The sequence below is a fragment of the Lithobates pipiens genome, unplaced genomic scaffold (genome assembly GCF_037356315.1).
Source record: "Lithobates pipiens isolate NorthernLeopardFrog02 unplaced genomic scaffold, aLitPip1_a1.2 Scaffold_23, whole genome shotgun sequence".
NCBI lineage: Eukaryota > Metazoa > Chordata > Amphibia > Anura > Ranidae > Lithobates > Lithobates pipiens.
The window spans coordinates 119,034,527-119,057,085 of record NW_027507785.1 but is presented as its reverse complement, the minus strand read 5'-3'; the positions used below and the strand labels follow the sequence as shown (position 1 = coordinate 119,057,085).

General features: G+C 42.9%; 1 protein-coding gene across 2 annotated transcripts in view; it reads right to left on the bottom strand.

Moving 5' to 3' along the window:
• CACNG2 (calcium voltage-gated channel auxiliary subunit gamma 2) overlaps positions 1 to 21,382 on the bottom strand; it is a 287,473-nt gene extending 266,091 nt beyond the window's left edge. For both annotated transcript variants that reach the window (XM_077452262.1, XM_077452263.1), the window contains exon 1: positions 20,172 to 21,382. In XM_077452262.1, the coding sequence (XP_077308388.1) occupies positions 20,172 to 20,382 (211 nt within the window). In that variant the 5' untranslated portion in view covers positions 20,383 to 21,382. The remainder of the gene's footprint in view (positions 1 to 20,171) is intronic.
• Positions 21,383 to 22,559: the final 1,177 nt, after the last annotated feature.

Below are 22,559 nucleotides of genomic sequence, written 5' to 3'. Positions count from 1 at the left end.
ATCGAGTAATCTATGGCTTGCCTTACACAGTTCATGCACACCTCATCTCTACCTTTATCTTCTTCATTTGGATAAGCAATGTCCTCCTGTCCTCAAGGCATAAACATGATGGCAATCTAATATTCCAGATTTCTCTGTAGAAAACTGGCAAAAGTTTTTTTTATTACTCATATTCTCATACAGTGATTTATGCCTGAGATGAACGTATTCAATTACGATACGTGCATAGGACATAGAACATATCACACCCCACAATGGCTGATTTAAATGCGTAAGAGGGACACACTTGCCTGTCACAAATGTTTTAAGGAATCTGGGGATTTTCTTGATATGGTCTGGAATTGTAATAGAGTGTCCGTTCTGGCCTCAAATTATTGCCTTTATTTCCACTACCTTTGAATTCCACAATATGTGCTATCTCAAATGGTGTTTGGCATTTTCAAAGACTAAAGCTGGCTACATATTGTACAATTTATTTTGTTGAAATTCCTTTAGATTTACCTTCAACTATGTAGCTCAAGGGCCTGCCTGATTGCATACACATTTAGGTTTGGCCTCATATTATACGGTTTTGTTATATCTAAACGAAAATTGTACAAGAAAATTGTATAATGTGTAGCCAGCTTTAGATATTCTTGCAATGCGAAGGCACTTTTTACAGATCCTTCTGTACTTACTATGCTGTGAAAAGATGGCACTGTTTGGCTCAGATGTAGAGGCGGCTGGCTCGACATGGGCTCAGGTGGAGGGGCAAGTTGGCTTGGCTCAGGCAGGGAGGTGGGCCGGATTCGGCTTAGGCAGGGGGCTTGGGTCTGCTCAGCTAGAACGGGAAAGCGGGCCAGCTCGGCTCAGATGGGGGGCAGGTAGGGTCGGATCTGTTCCGCTCAGCTTGGGCTCGGAAGGGGGGGGAGCCACTGGCCCAGTGCACACTGCGTAGCCACATAAAGGTGCCTTGCAAGGGGGGGGGAGAGAAGAGGATCCTGCCAGCTCCAGGGCAGAAGTGCCTTTTTATCCATGCAGGCTGCTGGTGGGGGTGGGTAAGTTATAGTTGATCTTTTTCAGGAGCCCTACTCTTCCAGAGAATATGTAGGTATGTAGGGCACCTCTCAAACCTGCTGCTTGTATGTAGTGCACCTCTCAACCCTGCACTCTGTATGTAGTGCATCTCTCAACCCTGAACTTGGTACATAGCGCACCTCTCAACCCTGCACTCTGTATGTAGCACATCCCTCAAACCTGCACTCTGTATGTGGTTCACCTCTCAACCCTGCACTCTGTATGCAGTGCACTCCTCAACCCTGCAATCGGTACATAGTGCACCTCTCAAACCTGCACTCGGTACGTAGCGCACCTCTCAACCCTGCAGTCTGTGCACAGAGCATCTCTCAATCCTGCACTCTGTACGTATCGTATATTTACTTAACAAGAAAGTAATGATGTGTACAGGGCCTATAGTAGAAAATCATGTTTTATCCTTATTTTTTTTTTATCACAGTCAGATCAATGAAATACACTTCTGCATAAAACATTTCATGAGATAATTTCAGAGGGCATGTTTAGGGGCAGAATCATGGGTGGGGCAGGGTAGGGGTTGGGTGCGCAACTGGTGGCGAGTAACTCTAAAGCCTGGTACACACTAAGAGTTTTTTTTGCACGCAATCCAGTGGTTGCACGCAAAACAACTGACAGCTCTGGTCCGAGCTGCTGTACAAACACCATCCGACATTAGTACAACAATCTCCACCGCTGAGCTGTTGTGTTCTGACAGGGGGACACCCTCGGGATGCCCCCCCCCCCCCCCGTCAGAACACTCTGACCTGCACTCTCTACGATTGGCTGAGAGTGCTGATTGGGAGTCGGCCGGCTGCTGTCCGACAAAGACGGCCAAATGTCCGGCTTCTGTCGGACAGACCGACATACAAACGCGCCAAATGTCTCCCAACATTCAGCCCATGTGTACCCGTTTTAAGGCCAGGCTATTAGCTCAGGACTTGAAATTTCAAGCCCTGCTTTTTTGTGTAGTTTTCTTTTATTTTTTTTAAATCAGAAAAAAAAGTTTTTATTTTGTTTGTTCATTGTGTCTAATACATAACATACTGGCTATTACAGAGTATAATAGAAAAGCAATTATTAGCACAAGGTATTTGGTCAAGCATTGAATCATATATAGAAAATCTGTGACAAAACTTACAGATAATGTGCAATTATGCTGAAGAATAAGCACAATGAATAAAAGCAAGACACCCATTTAAAGTTTCAAAAAGCTCCGCATAAGGAAAAGTAAAACAGTTAAATATTTTGAATGGCTTCTCCATGTTCCCAGATTCCTAGTGACAAGCTCAACATTCTACCCAACCTGCCCATTTTACGAATGCTATCTAGCTTCCTAACGGCGCAGATATTTATTTCAGCCTTTGTGAAGCAGTTTTTTCTAGTTGTTAGCCTTGTAAAATTCTATCCTTCACTAACTGATGAGGTGCTAATCCAAGTACCTCCAGCCAGGCCCGCCACATTGTATCAAATTAACGGGGTGGATTTCTGTGCTGGTATGTCAGTTTTTCTCTAATTAACATTCTATTGACCTGCTCAATCCATTGATGCCTAGTGGGGACCCTGGGCAAAAGCTGTGCAATTAGTTTGCGCGCAATATATAACAGGCGAAGAATTGCCGCGTGTATTAAGGGGGATAACATCTCCTCATCCAAGGCACCCAGTAGGCATATCTTAGGGTCAAAAGTGGCAAAAGCGTATACTTGAGAGATTGTATCAAGGACTTCCTTCCTATATCGGAAGAGCTTGGAGCACCTCCAAAGCATGTGTAAAAGGTTGCCATTGTCTCTCTGATATTTTGGACATAAAGGTGTGTCATGTACACCCCATTGGTGGAGACATGTCGACGTCCTGTATGCCAATGTAATGTGTAGTTATCTTTTTGCTTCTGTTGTAACCTTTTGCTTAACTAATGCTTGTAAGTGTTATATACATCCAGGGCCGGTGCTACCACTAGGCGGATTAGGCAACCGCCTAGGGCGCACTGCTACCTAGGGCGCCTGGCCGCTGGCTATTTTATTCCCGCACTGTCCTCCATAGAGTCATATCAAGCAGCCCTGACTCTCCGCCCTTATGTGTTCCCAGTCCAGACAGTAATCCCCCCTCTGCTCTTCTATCAGCCAGCGCAGCGAGTGTCATATGTCCAGCAATCCCCAGGGCGCTCTCTGACGTGTGACGTTGGGGAGATGTGGGGGTGACCGGGCATCCATTGCTACATGCCAGTGAAAAGCGAGGGGCTGGCCGAGGGCAGATAAGCCAGAGAGCCCGGGACTCTGGAGAAGAGCTCCACCGTGGCACCGCCTCCTCTTTGACCTCGCCCCCTGACCCCGCCTCCCCCAGGCGCAGCGTACCCCATGCTTCCAGAGCATGGACTGTTCCAAATTCCTCTCCACTCTCTGATGTGAGGCACGAATCTGGAGGACAGGCTCGCCGCTCACTGGGGGCACAGAGCTGTCACAGACGAGGGGCAGGAGGCACAGGCTGCTGCGGGAGCCACTGGAACTGGACGGATAAAAGCAGGAGACTGGCATCATGTTATGGAAGGTACTCTCTGTCATCATGCACACCTGCAGACAAAGACTGGGACAGAGGTGGGACTGCAGGAGCAGGGCTAGGGGTCTCTCATCTTCCCCCAACTCTCCCTCCCTCTCTCTAAGCCCCTCTCCCTTCTCTCTCAGCCCTCCCCCTCTCTCTCAGCCCTCCCCCTCTCTCAGCCCCCCTCCATTCTCTCTCAGCGCCCCCTCCCCCTTCTCTCTCAGCCCTCCTTCCTCTCTCAGCCCTCCCCCCTCTCTCTCAGCCCGCCCCCTACCCCTCTCTCAACCCTCCCCCCTCGCTCTCAGCCCACCTCTCTTGGCCCTCCCCCTCTCAGCCCCCTTCCTTCTCTCTCAGCTCCCCCTCTCTCCAAGTCCTCCCCGCTCTCTCAGCCCCCCTTCCTTCTCTCTCAGCTCCCCCTCTCTCTAAGCCCCCCCTCTCCCAGCCCCCCTCGCCCTCAGCCCCCCTCCCTTCTCTCTCAGCTCCCTCTTTCTCCAAGCCCCCTCCCTTCTCTCTCTGCCCCCTCCCTACTCTCTCAGTACCCCCTTTTCTCTCAGCCCCCCTCTCTCCAAGCCCCCTCCCTTCTCTCCAAGCCTCCCTTTCTCTAAGCCCCCTCCCTTCTTTCTCAGCCCCCTCTCTCTCAGCCCCTCCCCTCTCAGTCCTCCCCTCCTCTTAGCCCTCCTCCCTCGATCAGCCCCTCCTTCTCTCTCAGCCACCCCCTCTCTTAGCCATCCTTATATTCTCAGCCCCCCTCTCTCTCTCAGCCATCCCCCCTCTCTCAGCCCTCCCTATTCTCTCAGTCCCCTCTCTCTAAGCCCCCCCTTCTCTTCCAGCCCTCCTTTTTCTCTCAGCCCCACTCTCTCAGCACACCCTATTCTCTCAGCCCCACTTTCTCTAAGCCCCCTCTCTTTTCTCTCAGACCTCCCTATTCTCTCATCCCCCCATTCTCTATCAGCCCCCCTCTCAGCCCCCACTCTCTTAACCCCCCTCTCTCTCAGCCCACCCATCTCTCTACCCCCCTCTTTAGCCCTCCCTCCATTCTTAGCCAGCACTTCCTCTCTCAGCCCCCACTATCTCAACCCCCCCTCTCTCACAGCATCCCTCTCTTTCAGCCCCCTCTCAGTCCCCCTCTCTCCCCTCCCCAAGTCACATGTGTTACAGGGTCACGGGCGGAACCAAAGTGGGGGGGGGGGGGGGGGCGGCAAAATGAGATTTTGCCTAGGGTGTCAAAAATTCTTGCACCAGCCCTGTATACATCTAATGTTACATGTTACACCTGTAATTAGGGTGTAACATATTACTGTGCACCTCTCTCTGCTCTTCCCATTCCAATCCCCTGGACCCACTGTAACAATTAGTTGTCTGTAGGAGCCTGACATTGCATCTGCAAATTGCTGATTGCAGTTACAATGCTCTGCAGGTTCCTAAGAATAAATAAATAAATGCTAATTATTTTTTTTTTACCTGCAAAACATGTGCATTTATTATTTTTTAAGCAAACTTGTCCTTTAAGATTCATGAAAACTGTGGTAATTTGATAGGTCTTCTGTAACAGTCTGTGATTTCCAGTATCAGTACCAGGGTCGTACCACAGGGGTTGCAGAGGTCACAATTTTCGACCCAGCCCTATGCTCCAGGGGGCCCATGCGGCTTTTATGTTTAACTGGTCCTATGTTCTGTCTGTTGCTACCCTATGTTTTTCCCCTGAAATCTGAAGCTAATCATACATCTCATAATCTGACTGTACAATCTCCTTCAGATCAGGTATGATTATACGTCTGTGGGCACAGCGCAACCTGTGTAACATTCCTTTGGCTAACCTGGGGGTGGGGTTAGAGTAAAAAATCAGTCATGCAAAAAGGACTTTTTTCCAGACCATTCTTAAGCTATAAAAGTGGCAACTTTATAGATCAATTGAAGGTTTCATTTAATTTTATGTCGAAATAACCTAGCAGTTTAAAAAAATAGAGTGGTTTAAATCTACTCTCAGGAAATGAGATTTAAATTATCCCACCAAATGCAGCAGAATAATCGAATGTTTTTTTCGATGCAACTGCCATAGTTTTTTTTTGTTCAATTTAATTTTAATTCGATCTTTCAATAAACTGTAACGAAACTGTAATTTATTGCCCAGTTTTGATTTTACAACTGTTCAACGTCTGGCTTGGTTGAACTCATGGCAGGTATATTGCTTTGTTTCTCAATTACTTAGATTGTATTTGTGATTCCTAATAGTTTGAAAGTGGTTGAAGTTGACTGAAAATTGCCATGTATATGGCCAGCTATATTGTTTCCCCTAGATCAGTACATTCAGGCATACATTTACCATGAGGCACAGTAGGCCTCAGTAACCTAAGAAGTCATAGTTGTCAAGTGCCTGGATCTTGTGGGACAGTCCTCCTGGGATTTTGGACATTGTCGCACAGTGACCTCATAGCGTGGGTTATCCAGCACGCTGTATACCCTGCTGTAAGTTGCTGACAGTTTACATAGTCATAACTGCTCATCCTGCCTATAAGGTCTGTGCATACCTCCTGCAAATCTGATAGGCAGCCCAAGGACCAACTAACATGATCTATCTATTTATTACAGAGGCTTTTAAATGTTCAGGTTAAGCTCTGGCTACAAAAGTGTTTTAGAAAATTAAATGGCAGTATCTGCAGCTGTGAACCACTCTACATTCACAGTCATTTTGTGGGCTAATTCAATATTCATGAGAATTTGGTCCATCCATTTACTGGTTGCTCATGACATCAATAAGGCACAAAGCCTACGAATTGATTAATAACAACTGACATCACTGAAGCATGACATGCATAGTAAGGCCTAAACAAGCTTAGGCTTTGAGCAGCAATGTAACATAAATAGTTTCATACTTAATCATTTTTGTTCTGTTTTTTTTCCCTTTATTTGCTGGTTGTTCTGCAAGGCTGATTATTGATCCAGTAAGGAAAAAAAAAAAAAAAGCACAGATAATGCAAGATCAGCATGCAGGATGAACAGTCACTTGTAAGGCTGACTTCATCCATTATATCTAGGGCTTGCAAACCTCAAAGCTGAGCATTAAGCCTTGAGAAGTGGTCAGGCATTTCTTCAGGCAAGGTATAACCTCAAGATTTTCAATAAGTAGAAAAGCATTTATTGTGATGGTATCCCATTAATACTGACACAAGTTAATTGAATACAATCATACAAACAGCCCACATGAGAACGTATTTAGGAGTTTGTGATGCAAAAATTGACCAAACATGCTATATCAATGTTCACTGTTGTAGTTTGACCAGAACTGTGGTACTAGATACTAATAGGGGCTTTGGAGTTTTAATCTCATACTCACTACTTTACTCCTGAAATATAAACTCCTTCCTCAAAGCTAACATTCCCCACCTCAATACTTCCTGTACCTAAAACCATGGATCCTCCACCACCTCACCTCTTCTCCAGACCTCCACCACCTCTAATTTACATTTAGTTACAGGAGAATAGGAGTAAACAGTACTCCATCAATTACCACCAGAAGCTTGCCCTTGAGATACATCAAAACAGCCTTTCTGAACTTTTTACCATACAAAAATCTATAAAATAAAATAAAAATAAATAAAATTTTCAGGTCTCAAGGAACCTCTGTAGCAATTATTATATCTACAGCTCGGTGATCAATAAGTTCTAGATATAAAAATAAAATAAAGGACATGCCATACTTGATATTTTTGACTAGGACAGAAAGCATCTCTAGACAGTGGAAATTGTGGTGTTCTTACATTGCTGGTCAATAAAGTGCCACCTTTCATTGGTGGTCAGTGGGAGAAAGCCCCAATATTTTAGTGGTCAGTTGTAGCAGAGCACCCTTGGATTTGTGGTCAGGTGGGAAATGGCCACCTAATACTGATAGTCGGTGGAAAAAATGCCCCTTACATTGAAAATCTGTATAGTGCCTCTGATGGTCAGCTAAAAAAAAGCTACAGTAAAGACAGCTAAAAAGAACATTGGTGCAAATATACTTAATTAGAGATGACAGGATGGGCTCAGGAAGGTCTGCTAAATGACGTTGGGCCTGGAACTTAGCAGGCACCTTTGAGCAGGAGACCAATCTGCCACTGCTCAAGAAGCCCCTAGCAGTTTTGGAAGGAACGCTAAGATTTCACTGAACTCTGGTTAAGAAAGACTGCACCTAAGCAATATAATTGCATAATTCCTCAAGGTGAGGGAGAGCATGTTTGAATAGGGCTTGATACGTTTTCTGAGCTTCCCTTAGCGGAGGAACAGATGCAATTGCAACTAATTTGCTAGACCTGCTCCTTTGCCACTGTCTATGACACACAGTTTTGGGAATTTTTCTCTGTACTAATTCTCTGTAAGACATTTTTGTGCTACATGGTCTGCATTTTACATTGGATCATGCCATTATAGACCTATTTTATTGACAGAAATTAGAGGGTATGGTTTCGGTTGACAATAATAATTTTGGCAGTGCTCAGTTTGCAACATAAATCCCAGGTAGATCAATCTTGAACATCTAGTGCCTATTCTGTATATCCTGCCTAATAGTCAACTGCTTCACAGGGACATCAGTGCTGCCATGTGGTATATGTTGAGCACACAAAACATGGCCGTAAGGATTATACAGTATATCTAATTTAGCTGGCAAAAGATGACTCGAGTAAAGAACAAAATTCAGCGAGGAGCGGACGAGATTCAAACCATGTATGGGCAGGCCGATTGTTCCCAAGTCAATCCATTGAACAAAACAGCCTTGTAGGAGGGATTCCCCCATTAACACTGTCTGTGTTTATGGGGAACTGAGCGACTTTCTTTCCTGCAACCCGTGGTTGCAGGAAAGAAAATTACATCATCCATATCGAGCTTAAAGTTGTACATTGAGTGCAACTGTCAGCATATGCAACATCTGATTCTAATGTCCAGTGTCCCTGTTGCCAAACATTTTTACGGAGTTGTACAATTTAAATATAACCCTTATCAGTGGAATTTAAAATGGAAGTAAACCCTTCCAAACAACTTTGACCTACAGGTAAGCCTAGATTAAGGCTTACCTGTAGGTCCAAGTAATATCTCCTAAACCTATATGGTTTAGGAGATATTTGCCCGAAAATGGGCACCGCTGTCTACGGCGCATGCGCCGTAGACAGCGGCGCGCAGGCGCACTAAATGCGGCAAGTCCAAGAATGGATTTGCCAAATTTGTCTACTCCCGTGCGCATGCGCGGGAGTGACGTCATCGCGGCTCCGGCGAATGGCAGCGTCGGAGCTCCGAGACGCGACTCCCGTGCGCATGCGCGGGAGTGACGTCATCGCGGCTTCTCCGCTGTCATTCGTCGGAGCTGCGAGAGACGCCACAACCAAGATGGATGCGGCGGACTACAGGTGACAGCGGCGACTTCGCTGGCTCCTGTGTCAGGTAAGTGACACATAATGAGCTACTATGCGATGCATAGTAGTCCATTATGCTTTACCTTTGCAGGGAAAAAAAGAGGAAGTAAACCCATCAGGGTTTACTTCCTCTTTAAAGACCCATTTTAAAGAACAAAAGTGGTTCTAATGGCAGGACATTTTTACCTTAAAACATTCCCTGCATTAAGGTAAAAAATTACCCAGTATCTGTATCGCCCTCTCACCTACATAAGTATTTACCAATCCTTTTTTGATCCAGCACTGTGCCTGAGTGCAACAACACTTCTCTCTCCCTCTCTCTCTCTTCTCACGGGACACAGGGAGAACAGCAGGAGCCATTGGCTCTTGCTGATGTCAATCAAATCTTGTAGGGTTGTAGGGAGGGAGCATGGAGTGAGGCCGAGCTGCGCTGTGTGTCTAGAGACTCACACAACCCGACTCTGGGGCTGAACCTGTAGGTTTGCTACCAAAGGAAGTGGCTTCCTAGCGTGGTGCACTGGTGGTGAGTGGTGGAGAAGAGGATCCTATAGCTCTGGTGGGGGGACCCCAGAGGAGAAGGTTTGGGGCAGCTCTGTGCAATGTAATTGCACAGAACGGGTAAGTATAACATGTTTGTTATTTTAGAAAAAAAAAAAAAAAAAGATTTACAACCAATTTAAGGTTAATGATAATATTCAGTTTATGAATTCCTTTTTTATTTCACATGCCTTTATTGATAATTTTTTTCACCTCTGCTTGTGAATCTCGTTATCCAGTGATGGTGAACATTACATAGGTTGGGACAAGCTATTATATGGACAATGGTGCCTAAATGGTGTGCCTTTATTTTTAGGCCTCATGCACACGGGATGTTTATTTAGCTCTCCTAGAAGTCAGCAGCGTTTTTGCAGAAAAAATGCATGGAGCGTGTAAAAGTGTCTTAAGCTTTTACAAGCTTTTAGGAGCTTTTACAGGCATCAAGCTCTTGAGCGTTAATTCATTTCATTGGCCAGAGTAAATAATTTATTCTGGTCATTAAAATGCACCAAGCACCAATATTTAATAGCTTTTAGAAGCTGTTAACAGCTGCTAGTAGCTTCAAACATTTTTTCTGCCCAAACTCTGCTGTTCCTAAACACACTGGCAGTGGGCTTTTTCCCCATCTCTAAAATCTCCTGCCGCTAAACGCTGCTAAAAGCATATGTATGCATGGTCACATAGGCTAACATGGAGAGGCAGGAAAGAAAATGTCAGAAGCGACCTAGAAGCAGTTGTAAAAACATCCAGTGTGCATGAGGCCATAGAGCCAGTTCACACAAGGTGACTTGTCAGGCGACTTAGCTGCCTGACAAGTCGCGTCCCGTTCTGTAACTATGGAACTTGCGTCCCTCTGACTTAGAAAAGGGTTCCTGTACTACTATTGGGGCGACTTCAGGTGACTTGCATTGACTTCTATACAGAAGTCATTTTGCAAGCCGCCGCTGGAGTCGTGTGCAGGTCGCTGCAAGTTGTGCTGCCCCTGTGTGAACTGGCTCTGATTGTTCAAACCTTTATTCCAAGAGAATAAACAACTGTTGCTGCAGCTGCAGTCTAAAATTAGGCTTCATGCACACTGGATGTTATAAAAACGCCAGTAGCGTTAGCTGTAGAAAGCTATAGATGTAGAATTCCTTTTTCAGCGTTTTTGCAGTAACGTTTTTCGGCGTTTTTTAGCTTTTTTATTTTTAGCAAAACTATACTCCCACAAAAGCTTATGATAGATGCTGAATAGCCACGTTTTCAGATTTTTTTGAGTTTTTCCAGCTTTTATCAGAGTTAGAGCGCTTTCAACTCCTCTTAAAACCCACTAGTTCTTTTCAGCCAGAATACGCCCCAGCCAAAAAATGCTGATAAAAGCCTATATATGCATGGATACATAGGATAACATGCTGGGGAGTTTACTGGCTGCAGAAAAAAACACCTGAAGCCAAAAACAGCAGCTGTAAAAATGTCCAGTATGCATGAGGCCTTATAGTTCTACCTAAATATAGAGATCCTTTTGCCAGACCATTCATTTCAACAAAAATCTTCCCCTAGTATATGTGCATTAAACATATTTTATGTATGTTATTTACTTGTAAAAGCCTCTCCTGTGTAGTCATTCCAAAGCCCAGAGACTGCTGCTGGTGCCACCATCTTGGATTTAATGTCAGGACCCCCAGTAGTCTCAGAACTGTCGCTCAAGTGACATTTTCTATTATTCCCCTTTGTTCTTGCTCCAACAGCTACCTAATAATTTATGGAAATGAAAAACACTGCAAGTAAGCATTTAAAATACTTGATTTTCCTGCGCTTTTACCTGCAGGGTCTTTTCAAATAAAGTGAAAAATTTACGGATCTGTTGGCAGGATCAGCTAGTACGAAAACTATGTTACAGAGAGGATGCATTAAAAGACAGACTGCAGCATAGTATTTTTTCCTTTTTGCCTATAATGGACTTCAAACTAACTCTCTCTGCCCTTGACAGCATGGTATTTTGGCCTGTCGTATTAGTACTCAGAAAATCGCATTCTGCACCAAAAACAAACAGTTCTGAGGTGTTACTCACACCTGCTCCTTGCCTCGTGAGTTTTAGTCACATTACTAATTACATCTGTATAACATATAACATGTATTTTGATGGAAAACGTATCAAAGATGCAGCAAGCACAACTTTTTTTTTTTTTAACGTAGCTGCATCACATCACCAATGAGCAGATGGGAATTGGCACTAAAGCGGTACTAAACCCAAAAGCAAACATTTCTTCTATTGCAGTTTAAAAATTTACCCTGCCCCCAGACTGACAAAACTGCTGTCAAAAGGTGTCACTGTGCTCATTAATCCAGAGTGGGGGCATCTCTAATATAGGAGATGGGTTACTGGCCAGATCACCAGGTGGACACAGAGGGAAAAGGCCTAAAAAAATAAGACGAATACAGCCACCACGTCTAATGATTGGTAATATATTATATTTTTGGTTTAGGGTTTAATACCGATTAAGGCCCCTTGCACACAAGTGTCATAATTTATTGATGTTTATTGATGCCCACGAGCAAGGGGACAAAAATTGCATCTAAAGACCTAGAGTAAAATTTTTCTTGATTGCCAGTATTGTAATATACTCACTTATAACTCACTCGCATAACCATTAAACGAGTAAATACGCAAGTAAATTACTGCACCCAAATGTAAAATTTTCTATTTTTGTTTTACTGCTCTGTACTCAACACTGTATTACTGATCTTTACACAGCTGTGTCCCATAGACAACAATGCATCTCATTTTAGATCAGTAAAAAGCATTTTTTACTCCTGTGTGCAACAGACCTTAGGCATCCCAACCTGAAAACATGGTCTAATACTTTACTCACCCCCTACCTGTGAGCAATACAAGTTTAGCAAAGTAAAAAGCATGCTTTGTAAGAGGCACTGAGGTTCCATAAGGTGCCTGTTCTTACTGTTCCAATGCTCCCACCGTGCCATGCAATCCACCACTGTATACCCTAAGGCAGGTAGGTAGGCAACTTGGGGCCCTCCAGCTGTTGCAGAACTACAAGTTCCATCATGCCTCTGGGAGTATTTGTAACTGCCAGCCTTGCAACGCCTCATGGGAAATGTAGTTCCACAACAGCTGGGGGGCCCCGGGTTGCCTACCCCTGCCCTAACAAAAACCTGTACTTTCACATAGTTGACATTTGCAAATAATTAGGAGGTAGATCTTGAAGGGCTTACAAAGAACACCTTAAGGCACGATCGAAAAGTGGGCATTGTTTCAAACTCAGAGGCTTATGGTGTTGCACATGCCCCCCTATGCTTTGTTATGTTTCAGATTAAATAGGGTCCGGGGAGGGGGGGGGGGGTACACTAAAGAGAAAAAGATATTTAGTTTATGTAAACATTTAATTTTTTTTTAAATACCATAACTCTGGAATCATAGGGGTTGATTTACTAATGGCAAATAGACTGTGCACTTTGCAAAGTGCAGTTGCTCAGGACTTAGTAAATGAGGTAAGGCTTCACTCTCCAAAGAATACCCAATTATGCCCAAGGAAAATAAAAACAAACAGCATTTTTGCTTGCACATCATTGGATCTTCTGCTCATTTACTAAACATTGGAGCCTGCTCTTGCAGAGTGCAAGTGCACTTTGCAAAGTGCACAGTCTATTTGTCTTTAGTAAATCAAACCCATAGTTACATAGGTAGGTTGAAAAAAAGACACAAGTCCATCTATTTCAACCAGTAAAATGTGATATTTGAAGTTTACGTTTAAGTTTAAGTAGAAAATAATACTTTTAAAAAATCAGCTCTAAAACTGATCAGCACCGAGGCCTAGTGGTTAGCACTTCTGCCTTGCAGTGCTGGGGTCTGTGGTTCTACTTCTGGTCAGAACACTTTCTGCATAGAGTTTTCACATTTTTCCTGTGCTTGCAGAGGTTTACTCTGGGTACTCTGTTTTCGTCCTGCTAGTAGGTAAGTGGCTCCTTGTAAAAATGAACCATGAGTGTGCATGCATTGTATGTATGTATGTATGTTTGTGAGAAAGATACCTAAGATTATAAGTTCCTTGAGGACAGGAGTGATGTGAATAAATGGTATTCAAAGTTTTGTGTAAATTGTTTGCATTATATAAATGCCTGTAATAAATAAAATTGCCCATCAAGCCATTTTTAGCCACATAAGGTTATGGTCTAATGTCTGTGGGGCAGTCTTTGACACTCTCTCATAGCTGTGCTTCATTTGAAAACCTTGTGTGATGTCTATTGCTTTCCCCAGGATACAAAGGTACAAGAAAGTTTGTATACCACATTGTTCCTGATCCACTGTCTTAATAGGAACACTCATGTAATTGTTCCTTTTTTTTTAGAGCTGCAGGGGTGAGCCAAGAGATACCCATAAGACAATCAGATTGTACTTGAATGTCCAACTGTTCTTTAAAAGCAATCAGTGAGGTGCCTATGCTGTCCAGTAAACATTTCACCTTTGCCAAAATCAGAATGTTACCTCAATTTACCTTGATTTAGCTTTTATGCAATCTCTAACAGAATAAGCAAATCCAGCTTCAGAGAGGGTACGTCCTGAATCCTCTACTGTGTAATGTCCTCCCTCTGTGCTTTTTGCATCTCCAATCACATTCAGACTTGCAAGGAAGATTTGAATCTTATTGCTTTTTGTGAATTCTTAGTAATGGCATCAAGGAGGGTGTTCCGGCATCACCAGCAGAAGTGTTCCAGGATCACCACATAAGAGGTAAAAGAAAGCAGGACTCGAAATTCTGCCGCTTCAGCAGGGACTGGCTGAATTTCGATCAGTGTGTAGCCACCCACACTTGACAGAAGTCAATCATTAGAAAACTTTTTTGATCAGTGGCTGCAGCCAATCAGTCTAGCTGTTAGAATGTCCTGGTGGGGGGATTTCTCCATTTGCCCCGCTTGCATGGATGGAGGAATTTGTTGTTTCTTTTTTTCATTCAGCTCGCCAGCTGAACAAAAATATATGACCCATAGATGGGCAGCTTCGGATTTTGTTTTGACGGCAGTATAATTTTAAATATTATGCTGTTTATTGTGTACTAACATAGATTTTTTTTTTAAGTACCCACGGGATGATAATCATCTAAAAAAAATCATCTTTTCAACATAGAGGAGCCCATGAAATAATAAAGTCTCTAGTTATTCCTGCTAAAAATGACTATATCAACACCTCACTGATTATTAGCATGATGGTCAGTGAGAGGAGTGTTCCTTACATTTGTGGTCAGTGGGAAGAAATCTCCCCAAAAGATCATTGGTGTCACTGTTTTTTTATCTGAGGGGTAGAAATTGTTCATTGCTCAAGCAACCCCTAGCAAGCTCTGTAGGAACTTTAGGGTTCAATGGAACTCTGATTGAGAAAGGCTGGTCTAGAAACCCAAACATACCATTCATTCTGTTGAATCTACAATATATATGCAATGTACATTGATAAATGAAATCCTACTAAGTACCCATAAAAACAACTCATTTACTAAAACTGGAACACTCAGAATTTGGTGCAGCTGTGCATGGCAGCCAATCAGCTTCTCACTTCAGATGGTTCAATGAAGCTTTGACAATAAAACCTGGAAGCTTATTGGTTTCTATACAGATCTGAACTCCCCAGTTTTAGTATATAACCCTCAATGTGTTGTTCACATATTTTCTCTACTACAGGATGGAGTCTTGTTATTGTCTAAAGAAGCAGAGACCCCTGGTTTCCAAAGGAAAGAGTCCCATTCAAAGACAGGCTTTCCTTTTTTCATGGAAACCTCTTTATGTATCATAGATTGTTTGGAATAAATAAGAATAAAAAAAACACTGCATTCAGTGAAAGATATAACCACTATGACATCTGAGAGCAAAGGTTTTCCCTCTCTGTTCTTACCAAAACTGGAACACATATAGACTCATTTAACACACTGGCTGTTTTCTAGCATATACAAAACTCAAAAACAATAAGGATATGATCACTGATCTCTTTATGCATTCAGTATATAAAGCCTGATGCCTAGAGGTGACCTTAACATATTTAATGTTCACCTTTAGTCTTCAGAGTCCCGCTGCCTCCACTATGCAATTTTTCAGTTATTATAAAAATGAAATCAAGATATTAATTTACTCATCATATCCTTTCCTTGATTGCTTCTGCAATTGATTATCTGCACCGCAATTAATCTAAAGCCCTGCCAGCAGACTCCTTTATACAACAGCTACCAGCATAATACAAATACCTACACTGGTATCTTCTATCTCAGAGAATAAGATGCAAAGCTCTGTCTTTGACCTTCAAAGCCCTCAGTGAAGCTCACCCCCTTACATCTCAGCCTTCATCTGTAAATTATTATAACAGTGTTCCCTCTGCTTCGCCTATGATTTGAGCCCTCTTATAACCACTTCTTACTAGGTCTGTAACATCTATAGCCCTGCTGCTGCAGATATTGAATTATTCAACTGAAAAGCCATATTGCTGAGTTGCCTGTTAGCCATATCATGTGGTGTTATGACATTCACTTTCCGATAGCCCAATAGTGTTTATGTATGTGATCTAAGCATTGCTTGCGACTGTCGCATATTGTATGTATATGACAGGTGCTGAGCCCTGGGTTGATTTAGATTTTCCAGCATGTTGGAAAATCTCTTGAGGTCAACCTACGATTATTTCCTTTCCAATGGGAGAAGATGTTTTTTACCCACGGCTTGCGATACTGCATGAATCAGGAGCATCATTCTTTTTCATTCGACAAGATGGGCTTAGAGGATGGGCATATGAAATAATTACCTATAGGATCTGCCTGTCTATAGGTAGTCTTAGAAGCGTTGACGGTGTTATGACTTTGTAAATATATATCTATATCTATAAATAGATGTAGATATATATATATATATATATATATATATATATATATGAGATACAGACTTTTTTGGGGGGAATTTCAGTTTACTCGTGTTTACATATCTGCAATTGATGGCGGTGGCTCACTTGACTGACCATCAGTATACAGATATAAAAGCGCCAGCTAAGTAGAAATGCTTATAGCCAAATAGCCTGGGTGCAGTGACCTTAATATAATATGAAGGTCTAGTGCCAGTGATGCTTTATGATGTACAGGCCTGTTCATGGTTCTCTGTACAGAAAGGGAGATTTAAAAAACAAAAGTGGGACTTGTGCTCCATCTCTTTTTCCCTGCTCTCTTCTGCATTGGTCCTCCCACTCTCTAAAGGTCTTCTCTTTTCCCTCTTTTTTTTTTCCTCCCCCTGTCTCACACCCACCCTTTTCGCCTCCCCCCCCCCCCCCACCCCTCCTCCCTCTCTTTCCTTCACCCTCCTCTTTCCTTGTGCTCTCTCTCTCTTTCTCTCTACACACACCCTGTGCAGTCTTTGAAAATTAGACAATCCTCTCTTAACCAGGCAGTTAAACTGAACATTGCGCATGGCTCCTCTCATCTCCACTAACTCCTCTCCTAAAATGTAGACACCTGCAATGCTGAAAAAAATCCACATTCTCATTCCACCAAAGACTATCATTCAAAAACTGTAACCTGACCAGACTACCCCACTGTTCCATCTGTCTCCTCGGGTCCATCACCATTCCAAAAAAAAAGAAAAAAAGAAGAGTAACCATTTCACCGCCAGGCAACGGCTGCCCAAGCCGCTAGCCATGCAAAAGGTCTAATGGATCAGCTGGCTGCTTAAACAAAAATTCATATGAGCATCTTATAAATGTTTAATTGTAACCACTAGCCACTTTGGGGACACCTAATAAATACGAGCATCAATTGAAAAGGTTTCCTGGAAGGAGGGAGGTGGGAATGAGGTGTTGTGGATGGTGTAAACTGTGGAGTGAGGGAAGAAGAAGAAGAAGAGGAGGAGGAGGAGGAGGAGGGGGGCCCTCAGATCTATCAGGGTGAATTCATAGCTATTGATTTTCTCCTGCCTGGGGAGGGACGGCATATTCTATTCAGTACAATGTTCCTCTGCAGATTATGTTAAGAGGCTGGCTTGGCTGAGGAGAGGCTCAGCGGATGCGCTATGCGTGTTTAATGCGTCAAACTGTTCTCATCGCTCAATGGAGACACTTAGCAATTCAGAGCATGTCCCATCACAGCCCAGCTCCAGAGAAGGAAGGGCCAAAATGTCCCACAGGCTGACAGCCTGCGCTGGAGACTGTGTGTCTGTCTTGATAGCTGGTGTAGATGATATTATACTAAGAAGACATGTGTGTGTGATTGCATATATATATATATATATATATATATATATATATCACATTTACCTTTCCTTTAAATCCCAATATGTAGTGTAACTCTCGTATGTCTGTACCTGTGCTGTAGTGACCTTTTAGATTTGTCTAGGCTTACAGACATTTATCAGTGGTTTGGTATTTGTAGTAAGTGTAATGTTCGACCTATGTGGGTATGTGAGTTTGTGACTTTTGTGTCTCTATTCTCATTAATTATATATATATAAAAAAAAAAACTGTTTAGCATCATTTTCATTTTTTTGCGGCCATAAGAAGAACATTGGACACATACACCTTATTGTGTATAGTATATGTGCATTTTTTTTTTTTTACATTTTGTGACATGAAATATAAGAAGCTGTTTCCAGTTCACTTTAGCATATATATATATATATATATATATATATATATATATATATATATATATATATATATATATATATATATATATATATATATATATATATATATATATATATATATATATATATATATATATATGTCTAAGTGTACACCCGGTGTGGACCAAGTTGGGTTCATGGCTGTCTGGCCATATCTGAATGTGTACAATGTGAGAAAAAGTATATGTGTAGGAGGTGTAAAGGGTATGTTGTTTGCAAATTTGTGAACATATGTGTCTAAATTTTGTGTCTGCAACTCTGCAAGGTCTGGACCCTACATATGGTGTGTGGTACTGTGTGTATGTGCTTGGCATACGCTGTATAGTGTGTGTATTTTAGTATATGTGCGTGGACATGTGTGCTGGCAATCTGTTCCAATCTCAGCCAAGGTTAGCAATAAACATACACAGGAGTACTGGTTCACACAACATTTTGTATGTTTAGCGAAGACAGAATATGCAAGAGGATCTATTCTATGGCGTTTTTCCTCTGCTTATGGAAAATGAAAAATGTTGTACCATCTTTTGGAATAATTTTAAAGTGATGCTGTATATTCAGTTCCCATAGATGTCATATTTCATCCAGTGTTTTGTGTATGTATGCGTTTACTGTGTTGTAAGGCTGGATTGCTGACCTGCAGTGATTGAAAAGGGGAGTGGTGGGGGAGGGGCTGGGTGGTCTGTGTACCACTATACTAATCATACTGTTACCTCACTCTGCCTGGCACACAGTCCTCATCTCCCTTCAAGTGGGCTGTGTTTAACCCTTCCGCTTACATGGCAATGCACTGCAGGGCTTTCTGGCTGGACACATGGTTAAAGGAAGGGTGGGTGAGGGGTTTCCAATCTACTAGTGATGAAGCAGCTATCAGCAACACAGCAAAGTAATAAAGGGAATAACATAACAGCCATAGGCCTCTTATAACATTATAACACAATGCAGTTGAATATATACTGTAATGACCAGCAATAAAAGAGACATTCAAATGGCACTATATATATATATATATATATATATATATATATATATATATATATATATATATATATATAAAACATATACAAACACACACTTTACACAAATAGACCCACAGGAGCAAACTGGACCATGCTCTATAGGATTCTTTTTTGCCTTCCTCTAGGCCAACTGTATAAGGAGGTTTTCTATTTATTCTGTTTGTTTATTTGGATATTGGAAGGAAGGCCTTATGTTTTTTTTCAAAATAACAATTATTATATATATATATATATATATATATATATATATATATATATATATATACAAACACACACAGATACCATAGCGCAATCTTCAATTAGCTCACAAGGCCCCAACCTACTATTCACAACATATCAGTATATATATATATATATAAAATCTTTAGAAGCTGAATAAGCTATATGCTAACAGACAACCCCTTTAAGGATGCAGCGCTATGTAACATCTACTCTCTCACCATTGGCAGACCTACCCCTACCTGCAGATGTGGAGTAAGTAGGGTGCTTTAGGCCTGTACAGCACTTAATCTATTCTCATTGATTTCTTGATCAGCAATGCTTGACATCCATTTTACATAGGAGGCTTTAGCCTGCTCAGGTATGGTTGCAGTCTCCCATTTTTAGCATTGCTCCATAGCTGAGAAGGCATGGCTCAGTGCAGCTGAAAAGCCTCCCACACCACTGCACACACCATGTAGTCAGAGTAATGTATTCTACACACCTTTTACTACACTCTGTGCCCCACTGCTTCCATCTTAACAAAATCTATCATTCACATCATCACAATGAACCGCTGGAAGTGGATCAGTCTCTCTCCAATCACCCCTCCCCCTCCCCCCCCCCCCCCCCCCCCCTTCCAGTTTATTAGCTTAGTCTAGCCACCCCTTGTTTAAAAAAATGAAATGATAAGATGGAGGAATATGTAGTTTTCTGATTCTGGGGAGAGGGAGGGGAGCAGGGAAGATAGGAGGAGGGTGAAAAAAATGTAAGAGAAGAAAAAAAAAGGCTTTTTAGCCAGTCACCAAAATACCTTCAAGGCAACATGTTCTCCACAATCCAGAATGGGTCATGACTTCTTCATTCTTTTTGCTGGTTTCATTTTCACTTATAGATTTGCTCTTGCAGACCCCTCTGGAGTATAACCAGTAGTCTGTGCCCACAGCAATTGTCATTAAACTGAATGCAGCGAATGCTCCCACAGTGGTCAGGAGCATCTGAACACCTCTATCAAACAGACCCATAATTCTTCATTCTATAGACATCCAACAGTCTTCTGGTGTAGGGGGTGCAGGAGCTGAATAGGTGGTAGATAAGGGGGGGGGGACCTGGAGGGTCTCAGCTAGCAGTGGATAGTGCCCAAAAATATGAGGTATCCTAATAGAAAAATAGCAAAAGTAAACCTGGAAGGTTTGTGGATGGAGAGCTCGTTGTCCATCAGATCATGTCCAAATGCAGGTTTGCAGGAGAAAAAAGGGGGGGGGGGGACAAAAAAAAAAAAAAGAATATGAAAATAGTGCAGACAGACTGACAACACACAGGATAGCAGCTAACAGACAGAGAGGCTCTAATCTCTCTTAATCCCTTTTCCTAAAATTCTGATCTTCAGTTTCCATAAGTGATGGCTAATTGGGAATCTCTTGTCGGCAGGAATAAAACAGCAGCCTTCTCATCACCAACCATCAGCAGCATCAGGACCAAGGCAGCAAGGGGAGGCTTTAGGGTTAGGGATGCAGGCTCTGCTTTCCTTCTTTTGCTCTGCAGCCTGCGCCATGTAAAAAAGGGGGAAAAAAAAAATCTGAGGTTTTTTTTTTCTTGTGTTTTTTTTTTCTGCTCTTGACAGATCTTTTCTTCTCCCCTCTTCTGGTTGTCTGCTGTTGTGTGTGTGTCTGATGGAGTGTGGGATTCCTCCCCTGCTGTTGATTACAGCACAAGTATCCTGTGGATGCTGGAAGCTTTGGCTGGAGACGGACTGCGGCTTTTGCAATCCATGGTGGTGTCGGTGAGGATCAGCAGTGCGAGGCCCCCTGTGCGCTGTCCAGGCTGGCGGTGTCGGCTGGGCTTCCTCCGCCGCTGCTGCATGGAAGTGATGATGGAGGACGTGGTGCTGAAATGGACAGCTCCGAGTATAGACAGCTCCTGGAACGGACAGCTCCTACAATGGACAGCTCCTAGACACCAGCGCTGCTGCTGCTGCTGCTGTTGCTGGAGAGCACTTTCATGTAGGACCTCCTGTACTGGAAACCTTCATGTCCCTCCTCTCATTGCTGTCCTAAGTCACCACCCCACTCAGCTTCTAGGAGGGATTGGGGGGTGTCAGATCTTACAGCCCCCCCCCTTTTTACCCCCCCTCAAATCAAACTACATCTCAGATGAGAGTCTGCACCCCCAATTTACACCTCTTGTATCAGCACCGTCTGTGTTTTTATTTATTGTGTCTCCTTTCAACAATGGGTGTCCTTTTCATTGCAATCAGCCTAATGGTGGCCATACATGCTTCAATAAATGATCGTTTTCTTTTTAAATCGATCTCTTCTTATAGGAAGTCCCAATCTATATGCCACAACCCGTTTGATCGATATGCCACACACGGGGAAGTGGATTTCGATCAATATGTATGAATGTAAATTATTAATCACAATTTAATCTTATAATCTAAATGATCGATCAATGGTGGACACACACGCTTTGATTTTATTATCTGATCCATGGGTGATTTGATCAAAACGATCAACTCTGAAAGCAGTCAAATAGATATAACTTCCATACCTATGCATTTGTAGTGCTTTTTTGCATTTTGCAGATTTTCACAACAGAATGTGTTCCATAGGATACCATGTTAAATGGACTGTAGTGCAAATCTGCAAAATGCAAAAAAGCACTAACAATGCATAGGTGTGAATGCAGCCTAAGGGCCCGTCCCAATCTCTATGCGCCAGTCCCTAATTTCCATGCAGGGCACCAGATGCATACAGTTCTACAAATTTTTTTGTTTTGTGAAGCACATGATTTGAGCCAGAAGCTCTAATTGGTTTAAAAATGGTTGGGCTTGGGGCGCAGAGCACTGTTTCCTGAGCCCACCCACTTGTAACAATAGTGAATCAACATTGGCTGTTGTCTTCCTGCTTCTCCTCCCAGCCAATCAGGGCAGGAAGTGGGCCCTGAGACCGGATCGGCTGGGAGGAGAAGCGACCGGATTGGCCATGAGGAGAAGCCGGGGAAGCCGACAAAGCTGCCCGCAACTTGGATGGGCTAATTGGTTTAAAAAAGTTTGTGCTCGGGGCGCAGAGCACTGTGTCCTGAGCCCACCCACTTGTGACAATAGTGAATCAACATTGGCTATTGTCTTCCTGCTTCTCCTCCCAGCCAATCAGGACAGGAAGTGGGCCCTAAAACCGGATCGGCTGGGAGGAGAGGCGAC